The sequence below is a fragment of the Python bivittatus genome, unplaced genomic scaffold (genome assembly GCF_059951505.1).
Source record: "Python bivittatus isolate LINGU-HERP-01145 unplaced genomic scaffold, Pbiv_v1 ctg000330_np1212, whole genome shotgun sequence".
Classification (NCBI taxonomy): domain Eukaryota; kingdom Metazoa; phylum Chordata; class Lepidosauria; order Squamata; family Pythonidae; genus Python; species Python bivittatus.
The window spans coordinates 7949926-7965813 of record NW_028277058.1 but is presented as its reverse complement, the minus strand read 5'-3'; the positions used below and the strand labels follow the sequence as shown (position 1 = coordinate 7965813).

General features: G+C 39.6%; 1 protein-coding gene across 3 annotated transcripts in view; it reads right to left on the bottom strand.

The window, feature by feature from the left end:
• Nucleotides 1-4192: 4192 nt before the first annotated feature.
• The window catches only part of WASL (WASP like actin nucleation promoting factor), a 35029-nt gene continuing 23333 nt past the window's right edge, over nt 4193-15888 (bottom strand). For all 3 annotated transcript variants that reach the window (XM_088141675.1, XM_088141676.1, XM_088141677.1), the window contains one exon: nt 4193-15309. In XM_088141675.1, coding sequence (XP_087997801.1) covers nt 15248-15309 — 62 coding nt within the window. In that variant the 3' untranslated portion in view covers nt 4193-15247. The remainder of the gene's footprint in view (nt 15310-15888) is intronic.

Genomic DNA, 15888 nt, shown 5'->3' with positions numbered 1-15888 from the left:
TGTGTTTTGTGGCATTTTGGAAGGTTTTTGGTGTGCTTGTCAGCATGGCTCCAAAGAAAATGCAGAGCAGGCTTGGCAAGAATAATTTGCTTCGGGTTGCCACCAATTCAGGTTGCGACCAGAGTCACAGAACAGATTAAGTTCGTAACCCGAGGTACCACTGTACTTGTTTCTTTCAATGGAATACAATTACATGGCTGTAAAGGAATGGGAACAGTACTGGAGAAAAATTCATTCCAGCTTCTGCTCTTTTAATTGATACAAATCCAAACATGAAGGATGACTGCAATGAGCTGTTAACTGTACAGTGGTACCTCAGTTCATGAACTTAATTCGTTCCGCGACTCTGGTCGCAACCCGAATTGGTCGCAACCCGAATCAAATTTTCCCATAAGGTTCAATGTAATTACAGTTAATCCGTTCTGAACCATATGAATTTTTTTTTAAACCACAAAAATATGAAACAAAATACAGTACGAAGAGAGAGAACACTAACCTTGCTCGACGGGACTTCTGGTGTGGAGGACAGGAAGGCGGGTGGGGAGGCAGTTATTGTTTGGAGGGAGAGTCCCCCTCCCTACAGGAAGCCACGACCATGTGTCATAGGAGGGAAAATGGCCGCGGATCCTGTTTGTCACCCGATCCGGAGTTTGCGAACGGAAGCAAAATTTTGTGAACGGAGCTGTTTGTGACCCGAATTGGTCGTGAACAGAAGCGTTCGTGACCCGAGGTACCACTGTATCTCTTATTCTGACTGCAGTCATGCATTGCACCAACTCAGATTGCTCACAGGATACTGGCCTTCACTTTTTCATGTGTACATTATGCTGGTCCGAATGATCTAGATTTCAGCGAAAACCAAATCCCACTCATTTATATCAAAGTGGCTAATGTCCATTCCCTGCCGTAACATTCAATCTGTATCTAATGTCAGATAAGTAACCTGTATTCTCTTCCTCAGCAATAATAGCAAGCTTGAAATTCTTCCTTTTCAGAAGACAATGTAAGGTTACTGACTATGATGATATCTCTTGTGAGGCTTGCATTTAATATGGGGTTTTGTACCATGTTAGTTTCTCTTCCCAGCTGACTAATATTGAAAAAGGATTCCTATGATGGATGGGTGTTCATTTTCCTTTCCTTTACAGTGTAGCAACTCTATGTATTGTTTATACCCACACACATTCCAGAACAAATATTTAGTGTGGCCTACAGGAAGTATACAGGTAGTCCTCGCTCAATGACCACAACTGGGACTGGCAACTCTGTCGCTAAGTGGAAAATCATGTGACTGCAATGGATTGACAACTTCCCATTCGGTCATTAAGTGAATCACCATGGTTGTTAAGCACGTGACTGCAATTTGTGATTTTATTTCTGTATTCCCCATTAACTCTGTTGGAAACCAGCTGGGAAGCACACAAATGGTGACCACGTGACCGCAGGATGCTGCGATGGTTATAAATGCAATGTTAGTTGCAAAGTTTTTTTTTTACGCTGTCATAACTTTGAACAGTCACTAAACAATGCAGCCAGTAACCAAGGACTACCTGTACTCTCTTTCAATTTTGTAAGTAGGATTCCTTATTAATATGAAAATAAACATTCCCTTCATAAATTCATTCTTTATTCTGATTTCCCATCAGGAAAAATCTGCTAGGAATCTTTGCTCAGATGAATTTATTAAGAAGCTATGTCACTTTGAGCCAGGTGAGGAATAGCTGGTTTGTGTTAATATCTCTCTCAAAACCTCAGAGGAAATTTGTAACATTAGCTGCATCAGTGTTCCTTAGAGACTGCTTGTCAGTTTAGTTTTATTTTCTACTCTATTCCCTGGAGTCATTATGAATGCAGAAGAGTTTCCTAGTTTCTTTTAGACCTCTGTACATAGAATTGTGAGACTCTCTGGCCAGCTCAAGCATAACAGTTTTCTACTGCTGTTTGATCTAAAGAGAATCATGAAATTCAGTGGCCTTTCATATCATCAATCCTTCTGGATAGCCTATGAGGCTTACTTATGGGACGCATGGTTTGCAAGGGTTCTCCTTGGTCTGCCCATTATGACATGTTTGACAGGGCTTGGCAGCTTTCCCTCTCCAGTTTAATATTTCCATGGAGCCACTGACAAAGATCATCCATCAAGCCCAGGCGAGATATCATCAATATGCTGATAATACCAGATTATACTGTGCATGTCCACTCTAGGAGACATGAACAGGAGATATACTCAGGGGAGGGTGTAAGAACCTGGATGGGGGAAACAGGCTTACACTCAATCCTAGCAAGACAAAGTAGCCTTGATTAAGAGAAGCCATTGGATTGCAGTAGAATTCCATCTTTGATGGACAGGCAGAGCAGGTCATCTTGGACTCACAGCTCCTGCTGGAAGATCAGGTAGAGCCATGGCCAGAAAGACCTTTTCACAACCTCAACTTGTGCTCCAGCTGCTGCCGTTCTTGGGACCGGAGGCTTTGCTGATGATAACTCATGCCTTTGTCCTCTCACACCTGAATTATTGCAATTCACTTTACCTGGCATTGTACTTAAATACCATTTGGAAGAGACAGCTGGTTGTGGATGCAGTGGCTTGATTAGTAACAGGTATGTCATGTTTTTCCCAGGTATTGCCATTATTTTGGGAACTGCATTTGTTGACAGTTGGTTTCAGTTCGATCTATACATGGAAAAAAATAATGTTGCCATTCAAAAACCTGCTTGCTATTGAAAACTTTGCTGTTTTATGCCAAAACGATGTGTCCAAATTGCAGAAGATAGCAAGTGATTCCCTCCTTGAATGCTTTGTGACAGCTTCTTGGATTCTATTTTTCAAGACTACATGTAGTTCTTGGAAGACTATGACTCATTCAGCGACCATTCAAAGTTACAATGGCATTGAACGAAGAGGACTTATGACCGGTCCTCAGAGTTCTGGCCATCGCAGTGTACCCGCGGTGACATGATTGCGATCTGGGTGCTCAGCTGCCTGGCTTGTGATTACAACATTGCAGCAAGCCACGGTCACATAATTGCCATTTGCAATCTTCCCTGCTGGCTTCCCATAAGCAAAGTCAATGGGGAAGCTGGCAGGGAAGGTTGCAAGTTCCTCCTGTAAGTTCCTCCTGCTGTTTTTTCTCTCGAGAAGCCCTGCTACGGAGTACAAGATCCCAGGGATCTCATACTCCATAACCCCCAATATGCACCCACACTCTGTAGCACCTGCCCGGGGACCATGCCAACCCACCTACACTCAGAAGCGCCAGCCTGTGGCACTCACCCACCTGCCTGCAGGTCTCTCCACCAGCTGCTTGCCTAGACCCCGGTCATGTGAGGTTCTCTCTTACCAACCCACATGATCTCTGAGTTATAATGGCAATTGAGACTGCTGGGATTGCCATTGCTAAGTGATGCGGTCATGTGACATCATGTTTTATGATTGTATTACTTAGCGACAGAAATTCCAGTCCCAATTGCTGTTGGAACCTGAGGACCACTTGTTTTGAATATTCTTCTTCTTCTTTTTTTTTAATCTCCAGGAGATGGGGGTGGGGAAGCATGTAACTATCTGGCACAGTCAATTCCAGAGAAACTAATTTGGGAATGCATAGAGGCTGCAAAGGTAAAAGGCTTTTTCTACATGCTTTCATTGTACATATTCTGTGATGAATAGTTGGGAAACAAATGAGATTGGAGGAAATATTTCAGGGGTGTTCCTGATGCCTCTTATTATTCCTTGAGTCATCCCTACAATCAGGAGAAAATTATAGGAAGCCAAAAGGAGTAGCTTGTAAATTCAATAAAGTCCCTAATCTCTTCCTCTTTCCATACTTGTAGCCTATAAAGCTACAAGAAAAGCCCTCCTCTGCCCCCAAACACACAGAGAATTCAAACAAATTCAGTGGTGCATTATGCAGCATGATTTGTAGGGGAAAAAAACACAAAATGCATGCTGGCAGCCAGCAATTAGAGGGTTTGTCACACTGAAAACATTTCTTTTTTTAAAGATAAGAACTTCTAAAGAACACAGGGTTGCAATACACTTCTACGTTTTCTTTTGTTCTTTTCTCCATCCAACAGAGACACTTACTAGAGTGCATTATTGATACAGGATTGAGCAAGAAGAGTGGCAACTTCAGCTTGACCCTACATAAGTTTATTCATACATTTTATTTATTTATTTATTTTTATTTATTTATTTATTTATTTAACTTGTCCCCACCCATCTCCCCCCAATGGGGGACTCTGAGCGGCTCACAACATATTAAAACAATACATAGATATACAATTAAAATGTATAACAGCACACATTTACAGAAATAAAAGGAAAAAAATCCAGGAGGCCGATGGTTCAAGGCAGCAACATCAGGCCTCCAGGGGGCTAGCCAACCCCACATCTGATGACCTCCCTCCCCACCCCAGGCCAGATGGCAGAGCCAGGTCTTCAAGTCCCTCCGAAAGGCCAGGAGTGAGGGGGCCTGTCTTACCTCTGGGGGCAAGATGTTCCAAAAGGCGGGGGCTACAGCAGAGAAGGACCCCACTAGTTGGAGTTCTTTTGACGAGGGGGTCCGGAGCATGCCCTCTCTGTGTGATCGGGTGGGACGGGTTGAAGTCGTGGGGGAGAGGCAGTCCCGCAGGTAACCTGGCCTCATGCCATGTAGGGCTTTAAAGGTGATAACCAACACCTTGAATTGGACCTGGAAGCAAACTGGTACCCAATGCAGCTCATGGAGCAATGGTTATATGGGTACAGACCCCCAAAATAGCTCACGCGGCTGCGTTCTGGACCAGCTGAAGCTTCCGGATACTCTTCAAGGGTAGCCCCATGTAGAGCGCACTGCAGTAGTCTAAGTGTAGTCAAAGGAATTTACTGTTCACGAAATGTATGTAGGTTTGCAGCCAAACAGGTCCACAATGGGCTAATGTAATCCAGGTAGTCCTCACTTACTGACCGCTCGTTCAGCAACTGTTTGATCTTACAACAGTGTTGAAAATTGAGACTCAGGACTGGTCCTTGAAGTTGCAGCTGTCATAGTGTCCCTGCAGTCATGTGACTGTGATTTGGGTTCTTGGCAACTGGCTCATATTTATGATGGTTGCAGCATCCTGTGGTCACGTGATCGCCATTTGCAACCTTCACATCCGGCTTCCCAAAAGCAAAATCAATGGGGAAGCCATCAGGAAGTTGCAAGTTGCAGTCATGTGAGGTCACACTTAATGACCACACTGCTTAGCGATGGAGTTGCTGATCCCTGTTGCCTTGCTAAGTGAGGACTACCTGTAATTAACTGAGAAAAAGGCATTATTCTGCCAAGTGACACAGCAGGTTGGTTTGGATAAGCCGTAAGTATCATTCCCATTTTATATAGAGAACACGGTCCAAGCTGAGAAGCTATCATCAGAAGACAGTCTGAAAAAATGATTCCCCCCCCACCCCCACATAAAGCCATAATCTGATTTAAATGAATAGGATGTGCACTAAATATGTTCTTACTAACCATCATTATACAAAGTACTTTTAGATATTAAATTCTAACTAAAATTGTTTGGGACTGTATCTGTAGAGTTCCAAATTAACAGTTGTACCGTTCTAACGTATATTTGTATTGGCATCTACTATTAAATGCTTTAATGAAAAGTTTCAAAAGTGATTTGCCAAGCTAATGTTTTCGACTATCAGGGCAATTCGTCTCCCTTTAACAATAGTCAAGGTAAAGTTTCCCTCAAGTTGAGTTCAACATGTCCATGGGAATTTTTTGGCAGCAACATGGAAGGGGCTTGCCATTGTCTTCTTCAGAAATGTTTTTTCAAGTTTAAGCTCTTTCTGATGGTCTCCAGTCCAGATGCTAATGAGGTCCAATCCAGCTTAGCTTTTTACAAGTTCCACTAAGGTTAGTTACGTGCTATCACTTGCTACCTTTGTTCTTACTGATCTGCAAATCCTTCTCTGTTTCAACTCTACCACGTAGAAGTAATTTATGTGATAACATTCAGAAGAGTGTCCTGGTTATTTACCTCCTAATAGGCACACAATCTTCTTTGTTAACTAAGCTATTAGTTATGAGTTACGAATGTGAGATGGATGGCTATAAAAATTGAATAAACAAATATTACTTCATATTTACTTTTGGTTGCTAATATTGTATGCTATAGTAAGAACCTTAAGTGAGAATGTTGAAATATGGTGCATGGCCAAGATCTCTCAGTTGCTATCCCAATTGCATTTTATTTGCACTTGGTGCCAGGGACCATCTTCAGCTCAGAAGTTCAAGTCCCTCTGTAGTTCATGCTGCTGTCCGCTTTTTCATACAAACACATAGGGTAAGTTTCCAGGTTGATAAAGGCCTTATACCTTTAAGAATGCAATGAAGTATACGTTGTGGTACGCCACCTGGCATCACTTTTTGTGAGATGGGCGGCCATATAAATTTGATTAATAAATAAATAATAAATAAAATAAGTAGAATATATTTTCCTCTTCTCTTTCCAAAGGTGTCAAACAGATAGCACAAAATTAGAACCTCAGCTAGAGAAGAATAGAAGCAAAAGGTCATATCTGAAGAGCTGTCCTTGTGTTTCTTGGAAGAACTCCTAGCCTCTAAAATGACAGCACAGCTGTTCATAGAAAATTATGCAAAAAAAATGACTGAATTCTGTATCTAGTTCTTGGACTATGCAGTGCTGCGAGTTGTCATACTTGTAGCAATGATCAAATTACAGCTGCTATGACAAGCTGGCTACAGTTCAAGAACACCCTGGCAGAGACTCCAATTTGTTTGACTGTGTAATAAAGGTTATATATTAGGGGCCTCTTGTTCCTTTTTTGCCCACCACTACTGATAAAATCCTAGGTCCAAAAAATGTTGTCCAATGGCAGATAAATTCCAACAAGCAAGTTCTGCAAACTGTTATTAATCAACAAGTCAGTTACGTGAATATTACACAGATATATCATGTAGAATACATTCCAGATAGCCAAAATAAGTGGCCAAAAGTCACCAGTGGGCAAAAAAGGAACAAGAGCTTATTGGGGGATTCAAGAGAGGGAATCGTGTTTTAAATTGTTTGCTTATTGTTTCAAGGCCCAAAACGCTGAGACTTTTTGATCTTGCTGTTCTTTCACAGCTGTATGATTCAGGGTTCTTTGAAAGTCTCATGTGCTCTTGATCTGCAGCCAGCAAGCCTCATTAAAAAAGACAGAGTAAAATGTTGACAGTATCTGCAAAGTACTTATTGACTGAAAACAATGGATTGTATACAGCCTAGAGCCAGCTATGGAAATGGAAATGGAATTTTGACTTAGATTGCCCTTAGATCTGATTCAGGTGGGAAATTTGAATCAGAACTACCATGGTTACTCAGCTATTTCTCCTATAAAATAATTCTTGACAAAATTGTGCATCTGTAGAACAGAATGGAAGAATTAAGATAAAGTTATCTTTGCATTTCTTTGTGTGGATGTTCTTATGTGTGTGTGGGACAGTAGCTGTGTATTATAAACAAGATCATAGGATTAAACAAAGACAGGGAATCAGGGGCTATAGGAATCTGGCTAAGTCAAGGAACTGCACTGAAGAAGTTGGTAAATTGTAACTGTTCGTCAATTCCTCCTCTTCCTCCACCACTGAAATTGCATTTTGACAGTGTTATGGTTACAGGAAGGAGCTGGGCCCATTGATATGTGGTGAGATCTATGCTGAAGTTTAGACATTGCTTGGAAACAATCCATGTTCTTCGGCTGCAGACTTCTAGGGAAGGGCAGAACCTGGTTGAATAATTTAAAATTTGGCTGTATAAAATTAAAAGCATTGTTGGATAAAACCAAGCCCAAAAGAGGATGGCTTCAAACTGGTTCTTGGGCCTCAGACAGAATAACCTCATTTCCCTAAGCAATAAAAATGGAGTACTGTATTACCACACAAACTAATGTTTACTCTGAAGTGAGTCCCGCACTGAGGATTAATCTCCTCCTCTGGTATGTCTGAGCAGGGCCAAAAGAGACAGGATTGTGGTTGTGGCACTGTGATCCAAAGCCTAACTTTTTTGTATGTGGGTCAACAGCACATGTAGATAAAAAGCAGCAGGGCTTTGATTACAGTGCCCTAGCTGCCATCTTGCTGTCTTCACACACGCACACACACACACACACACACACACCCAGCTTTACTCCTAGTGATTTCATGGATATGACTATGCAATTTTGTGGCAACACTACAAAAATGGTTTGAGCTGTTGGATTAGTGTGTGTGTGTTTTCTACTTCTTAGTTCAGCCTACCCACCTAGGATTTCCATCTGTTCTAACCAGGCACAACCCTGCTTAGCTTCCAAGCCCAGACAAGGTCAGCCCTGGGCAAAGTTGCAAAACAACCTCACAAAGACTGCCAAGCGTTTTTCTTTTTCCACATAAACACATCGCTATTCTGTCTGCTCTGCCAAATTTCTGGGAACCCACTTGAGCAGTTGGTGGATTGCAGGATACGAGTGAACTATAGCAAAACCAGGCAGTATGTAAGGTTGGGTTGCCACCACCTGCCCAGGATTAAAAGTTGGTATCTCCCTTTGGAGAAGCCTGCAGAGGAGACTACATCATGGTGACATCAATCCCTCTAGTAAGTCAGTATCACTGAATTCTCCCCATCTGAGGTGCTCTTCCTAGTAGCTGGTATTATCAGCATGGCTTTCCTACCCAGACTGACATCTATTGCAGCGGGCAGTGAGAACAGGAGACCTGGGCTACAGCACAGACCTAGGAAGATAAGGAGCAATAGCACATTGTCATAGCCCCAGAATCTATAATAGAAAAACGTTGATTAAAACATTAAAAAAAAACCCTCCAGCAACTTGTTTTGAGTTGATGCACACCAAAATATTAAATGTTCCTTCCCTTTTGCAGAACTACCTGGATGTTTATGTATTGCAAATAACCCCATATAGATTCATGCATTCTTATTCTTACAATAATTACGCTGGGTTTACTTCACTCCAGATTATAGAGGCTTTTCATGCATGGCACTAACACTGGAAAATAAATTGCACCCAAATCTTGCAGACGAACAGTAACCTGCAGTTCAGCAGTAGAGTAACTTTATCTTCCAAATAAAGAATTACTTGTCTTTTTATTTCACAGAAAAAAGGACACCAGTTTATGTTGACTTCTAATGTATTAGCTTTACAGCTTTTTTCTGTCCCTCTCCAACTGGAATGGCTCTCACAGTAGTTTATTAATCAATACAAAATTAAGATACAAGCAAACTCAAAAGGGGATATGGAATAGAAAATAAGCAACAATGCTTCTATGAAGCATTCTGTAAGTTGTTTTTTCTGTTCATGTAACCTGCAATGATGAAACAGACACAATTACCATTTTCCTTTACAGAAATAAAAGGAATAGAATTTTTGTGGTTCCTCAAGTCTAAAATGAGAGATGCCATCTGCTACTTTTATTTTTTTTCTTGCTTTCCTCTCCCCCCTCCCTTCCAATCATCTTGCAAAGTAAGTACTGTAGTTCTAAAGCAAGATACTGTATTATCAGGTCATTATCCCCCACATGTATGTTGAGGTTGGAAAGTATACCCGATATATGCAATGACCATGCATTCTTCTGGGGTTAAGATCACAAACTCTCATTTGACTCCTCAAAACATCTGAACTAGGTGCTGTTTGTGTATCTCAGTGAAGAGGACCAAGGGGAAGAAATACTTCACCCTCTTGCAAGGAAATCATTTCAGTTCTGTATATTGAACTATATTAAGGACAACAGATTTTGAAACTCCTTAAAAAATCTTTTAAAAAAAAACTTTTGGAATATTTGGGATTTGAATTTAATCAGTTTTAGTGGAATTCTTTGCAGCATGGAATTCTTTTTAATCCTATTTCAGCTAGTCATTCTACCCTAAAAAAAAAATGGCCTGTTATAAAATGTAGTAATTCCAGATTGCACTGGCAGGATTGTGAGCAAATTGACACATATTACATTTGGAAGAAATATTCAATTAGCTTCCAAACTAATAGAGGTGAATATGCATAGCTCAGGGTTGAACTGTGGAGTCCTTGGGGTTCTCTGAGCTTGGTTCTTTTCTTGCAAATGTTTCATTACCCGGCTAGGTAACATCTTCAGTGAACCAACTCAGACAATCCCAAGGACTCCACAGCTTCCAAACTTTACCATTTGGAATGAGGTTGCCCCCAAGACCCAGATGGCACCCCCTCTGCTGTTGTTCAGAAGAGCAGTGAAGACTTAACTCTTCACCCAGGCCTTTGGCAAGGGAGAGCGAGACCCCTTGCTTCATTCTATTTGGCCTGTTGTGCTTGACATCTTTTATCTTTTATTAATTTTATTTAAGTTCTTTGATTGTTGTGAGCTGCCCAGAGCCATTGGGCAGGCAGCATACAAGTTTAATATTGAGTTTTTGAAGAAATTGGGAAAAATCACATCTTTGGTCATGAAGCTTGTTCAGCAATCATCAAAGTTACGACAGTGCTGAATGAGGGGGACTTATGACCAGTCCTTGGAGTTTCAGCTGCCACAGCATCCCTGCAGTCACACAATCACAATCTGGGCACTTGGTGCCTGGATCGCGATTACATTGTTGTAGCAAGCCATGGTCACATGATCACAATTTCTGATGTTCCCTGCTGGCTTCCCACAAGCAGTCAATGGGGAAGCCAGCAGGAGGTTACAAGATGCTCCTACCGCTTTTTCACCCACCTGCCCTCTGTAATGCCTCCCTGCAGCACCCACCTGCCCCCTGTGGCAACCCCATTCCATAGTACCTGCCCACAGCACCCACCTGCAGCTCTCACCTACTGGCCTGCTTGTCTGGGACTCCTGCCTCTTCCCGCTTAACGACCTGCACAGTCCTGGGGTTATACAGCAACTGGGACTGCTGTGATTGTTGCTAAGCAATGTGGTCAGATTATGATGAGCTTTACAACTGTCCCACTTAGCAACAGAAATTCCAGTCACAATTGCCATTGTAATCTGATGACTACCTGAATTTTTTAACATATTCATTGATGCGGTATAAGAAAATGATTCAATTCCTGTTCTTATCTGCCAGGTTTGTCATTTGAAAACATTGGAAAATTAAAATATATTTTTTCATGGGATCATTGATTTTTAGGTGTGGGAAACTGCTGTGGCTGTAAAAATAAAACAAAGAGCTATGATTTACTTTATAATGCAGGATTAATGTACTGTTTATTTACACTGACAATTTTTTGGTAAGATTACATCATTTTGATAAGAAATATTGAACATAGGTTTAAAACATATTTTTCCTTAATATCATTGTGATTTGTTTTTGTCATAGAAATTTCTCCTTAAGACTATTTTTAGAGTTCATATTTTCACTATGCAAATAAATGTTTAAAAGAGCGGTCAGTTAAGATAATCTTAAAAAGGCAATTTTCAGTTTTCTGTGGTGCTAGAAAACTCACCATTGCATAGCAGATCAAAAATTAGGGTTTATGATTTATATAATGTGTTTTTCTGTTGTGAACCACCAGGAGTCCATTGAGAGCATGATGGCAAAGTTCTGAAAGATGCTGTAATATGTTCAGTTCAATGAGCTGTTACCATGTACATGTATTTGCACCTTACAAGAATCACCAGGAACTCCTCTATGATTGAATGGCACCAGAAACATTCCACTCCTGTTTTTTGTTGATATAAGGTATGTTTCATGAGGTTTCACAATTTGACTATGTAATCATTTGCAATGTTGAATCCACTGCTTGATCCTCCACTATGAATTCACTAGTCAAACTGTTGGAAGTAAAACAACAGGACAATGATTTCATAGTGGATTCGTGGTGAATTCATAGTGGAGGACAATAATTTCTGGGAATTGCAGATTACTGGTTCAGTTTGCTTAAGGCAGTGATTCTTAAACTGTTTGATTCAATTACCCCTTTTCTCAAATGTTATTACCCTACCTCAAAAACCCCAGACTGTTGTTTCACACAAGCATTTCAACAGTGGCAGTTCCAGACTGGATCAACTGACAAACAAGTGATTACAAATTGCTTCATTACCCCCAGGATATGCCCCAATTACCCACTTGGGCCTAATTACCCCATTTAAGAACCATGGTTTAATGGCTACAGACTTCTTCAATCTGCCGCCTTTTGTATGCACTGGGTTACAATCTTCAGAATTCTAAACTAGTATGGCTAATTTCACTGATGATCCTGAGAATTCTAGTCTATTTGTTGGATGTTCATTTACTATGGAACAAAATAATCAGAATCCTTTCCATAGAGCATCCAATGGTAATGTCCTATGGTTGAGAGTGGAGAGCAGAGGAGTCCCGCTGAGAAAGCTTTGGGGGGACTTGTCACTTGTCTTCCATGTTTTCCCTTGAGAAACTTTAGGAAAAAGTGTCAGAGCATTTATATCTTGCCATTCATTTTAATTAGCCTGTTCTAATGCTACAGAGACATGTAAGTTTTTTTTAAAAAAAAATCTGGAATATTTTTTGAACAACCTAACTAATTTCAATCCGCCCTCAAGTGAAGACATAAAAGTCACAATGTTCTGTTATACTGAGACAAATTAATTTTATTATGCTTCATGATGAATTGCCACCAGTGCAACATCCTATTCACTGTACATTTCCAAAGAAGAAGAAAAAGAAGAACCAGAAAGGAAATTCACATACCAAGAATTTCAATCTGATGAAATGGAAAACTGAATGATTGCGATGTTTCCAGAGTACAAGTCGCTAGATGCTATTGTCTAAGCGCAGTGTTCAGAGACAGTCCTCAGACTCATCCGCTGCTTGCCAAGGTTATCTGGACAGTCAATTTAATCGATGCTAAAGGCTGCCCTGGTTACAACAGTTAGCGGTAGTGATTCAATGACAAGAAACATTGCCTCCTGCCCACATGGAGAGCAGGGAAGTAGAAACATGCAGCTGTGACTTTAAATCTAATTGTAACTGCGGCCATGCCTTAAATTAAAACCATACAATATGCTATCAAAAGCAAAACATTTGAATGTTTGTGCAATAATGTAGATATACTTTCTATAAGGAAAAAAAGCCTGTTTGGGTAGGTGATTAATGGATTACACAAGTATCCTCAAAATAGTATCTCTTTTCAAACTGTCTCAACTTTAGAAGCATGTGCTTAATTTATAAGTAACATCGCTGGAGACCAATTGAGCAATATCAACTTTTAAAATGCCCTTTATGGAACTAGAGAGGAAACAATACAGGCTGTACTGCAGGCCATTAACATTATCTCTCATGTGCATACACTTTTAACCCACCTCCACAGCATTATTACACTGCTCACAATCCTCATGCCATACTAGCAGTAATGCTAACTGAAAAGTCTTTCTAGCACAAAGCAGTGCCAGAGATACAACTGAAGATACTTCAAAAATGTTCCTTTTCCAAGGTGTCTGCATCAAATTAAAGTTATTCCTTTTGGAATAATTTAGCTTCTGCTTACCACATCTTCTTTCATCAACATACTCTTTAAATCCCATCCTTCTTACAGAACTAAAAACCCAAATGTTAGACATACATTATAATTGCATTAAACGTCCAGGCCACATCATGCAGGTCCAGCCTGCCAAGATCAGGCCAACACTGGATTTCAATAAAGATAATCCCATCCAATATGTCATGAACAGAAGAAAAATGAAGAAGGAAGCAAGTAGGGATTAACTGTACTCCAAGTATGTCTCACTTGAAACCTTCTGCATTTACTAAGTGTATTCTTACTGCTAGTACAGTATTAGCATTGATAAAGCTTATTTTAAATGCAATACTGCATGAAAAATAAGCAGATAGTCCAAATATTAAGTCTCCTAGTAAATATGAAAAATTAAAATGAAAACTCCAATTTTCCCATCATACATTGGAATGTAATTCCAAGCACAGGACCACCTAACGTTTAAGATCATATCCCTTATTTCTAGCGAAATACTGTAATGTGCAAATTTGGTATATATAAAAAACAGTGGCTTATAAACCTTGTAGTAGCGAACCTCTCTCCCAAAGCAAAAGGTAAATAGTTCAATTAGCTCTGTTCACTCTTGCTTCAGAGTCTAGAAATTTAGAGTCAAAAGGAAACAAGGCAACACTGACCCATAATGTTTGAATAGCCATAGGAGCCTGTGAGAAATACTGCATTTGATGGGAAGAGTATCCACCCAGTCTCAATGCTCTGGATAACACAAATACAGAGACTAAGTTAAGAAAGATGGAAACATCAGCAAGAAGCTCACTGGTCTTCTAGCAACAGTTTCTATCATCTAATGTTGTCACAATCAATATAGTATGGACTTAAGGCTCCATCTCTATTTCATTTTTAGTTATAGGATCCAGTGTCTAATTGTGTTGACATGTCCCATTACCCATGAAAACTGCAGTTACACTACTTAAGTTCATTTATTAGCATACCAATGCCCTACATTTTAAAAAATTAATTTACAACCATTATTATTCAAAGCAAACATCAACTACAGCCCTTCAGTAAAAAACCTTATATAAAAATAAATAATGACTGCAGCAGTTGCCAAAAATGTAGACTCCTTTTTGTCATGAATGACAGTTAGGTAAAGTCACGAAGGTGGTTTCTATCAGATCTATTTGACCAAATAGACTATTCTTAAATTCAGTATTCAGATATCAAAGCTCTGATGGTAGGCAACAACGCTCCAGATCAGGGAAAATTTTCATGATCACTTAATTTTTCTAGTGATTGCTTTATAGCTTGAAGACTAAATCTGACTGGTAGTGTTATGAACTGAAATGCTCATCATTTTATCAGCCTCATTCATGAAGCGTAGTTTTCAAGACGAAGAGGCTAAAACTAGGAGCTGCATTGCTTAAAGTATGTAGTGCTATATTAGGTTTTAATAAGAAAATCTAGATACAGAAAAAGTAGGGTATGAAAATAGTGTTTTCCTTCTTGCAATTATAACTAAATACATTTAAGGTGTGTTTGTCAGTCTCACAGGTTACATTAAAACTCCCTTACTGATGGAATGGAAAGTATTCACATGTACACTGGGCAATCTGGTGTAAACTTTTACATATTAAGAAGGGAGTAGCCTTGTATAGGATGACAAACCTTTACAGATTAAATGAGGTATTGCACAGATTAATAAAAAAGCAAAAGGCAACAAAAATATACAGTAAATTGGTAAAACATTTACATGATAATTTTACAGAATCCATAGACAGAAAGTAGTTTAGTATTTCACCGTAAAAATATATATATGATATAATATATTGATCAGTCATCCCACTCATCATCATCTTCAAAGTCTTCTTCATCATCTTCATCCTCATCTTCATCTGATGATAGAAAAAATAGTTATTTTGCAAGAAAACTAACAAAGACAAGTCTTAGTAAAGACAAATATTGGGAAAATTATTATGGCATGGCATGTACAAACTGGCATTTGTACAATAAAATGTAAACTTGTATGCAAAAACAAGACGACAATTGGGATCTAGGCTTTAGATCACACACTAAGGGCACAAACTCAGCTTCAAACTGGAAAGTGAAGGCCTCAATTCACATGTTATTTTGGGTTGAGGATTGCCCTGCTCCTTCAGTGACACTCTATCAAATTGTTGGGTTTGATTGAATTTAAATTTAATTGATCAAAGTATGAGATTCGGGTTTTAGAAGTGTTTTCTCCATTTTGATTCTGAAAAAGGGCAACCACAGGTAAAAACTGATGGCCACAAGTAGAAAGTTTATGTTTGTTGTTTAAAAAGGCTCACCCAGTTAATCTGATTGCTAAAATGTTAAATTATTCATTCAACAAAAAAGAACTAGTCCTATTTAAATCTTTATATTTGGTTAGCTACTTGTGCATTGACAAACATATCCCAAAGCCAGGCTTTGTATCTCCTAATCATTGGTCA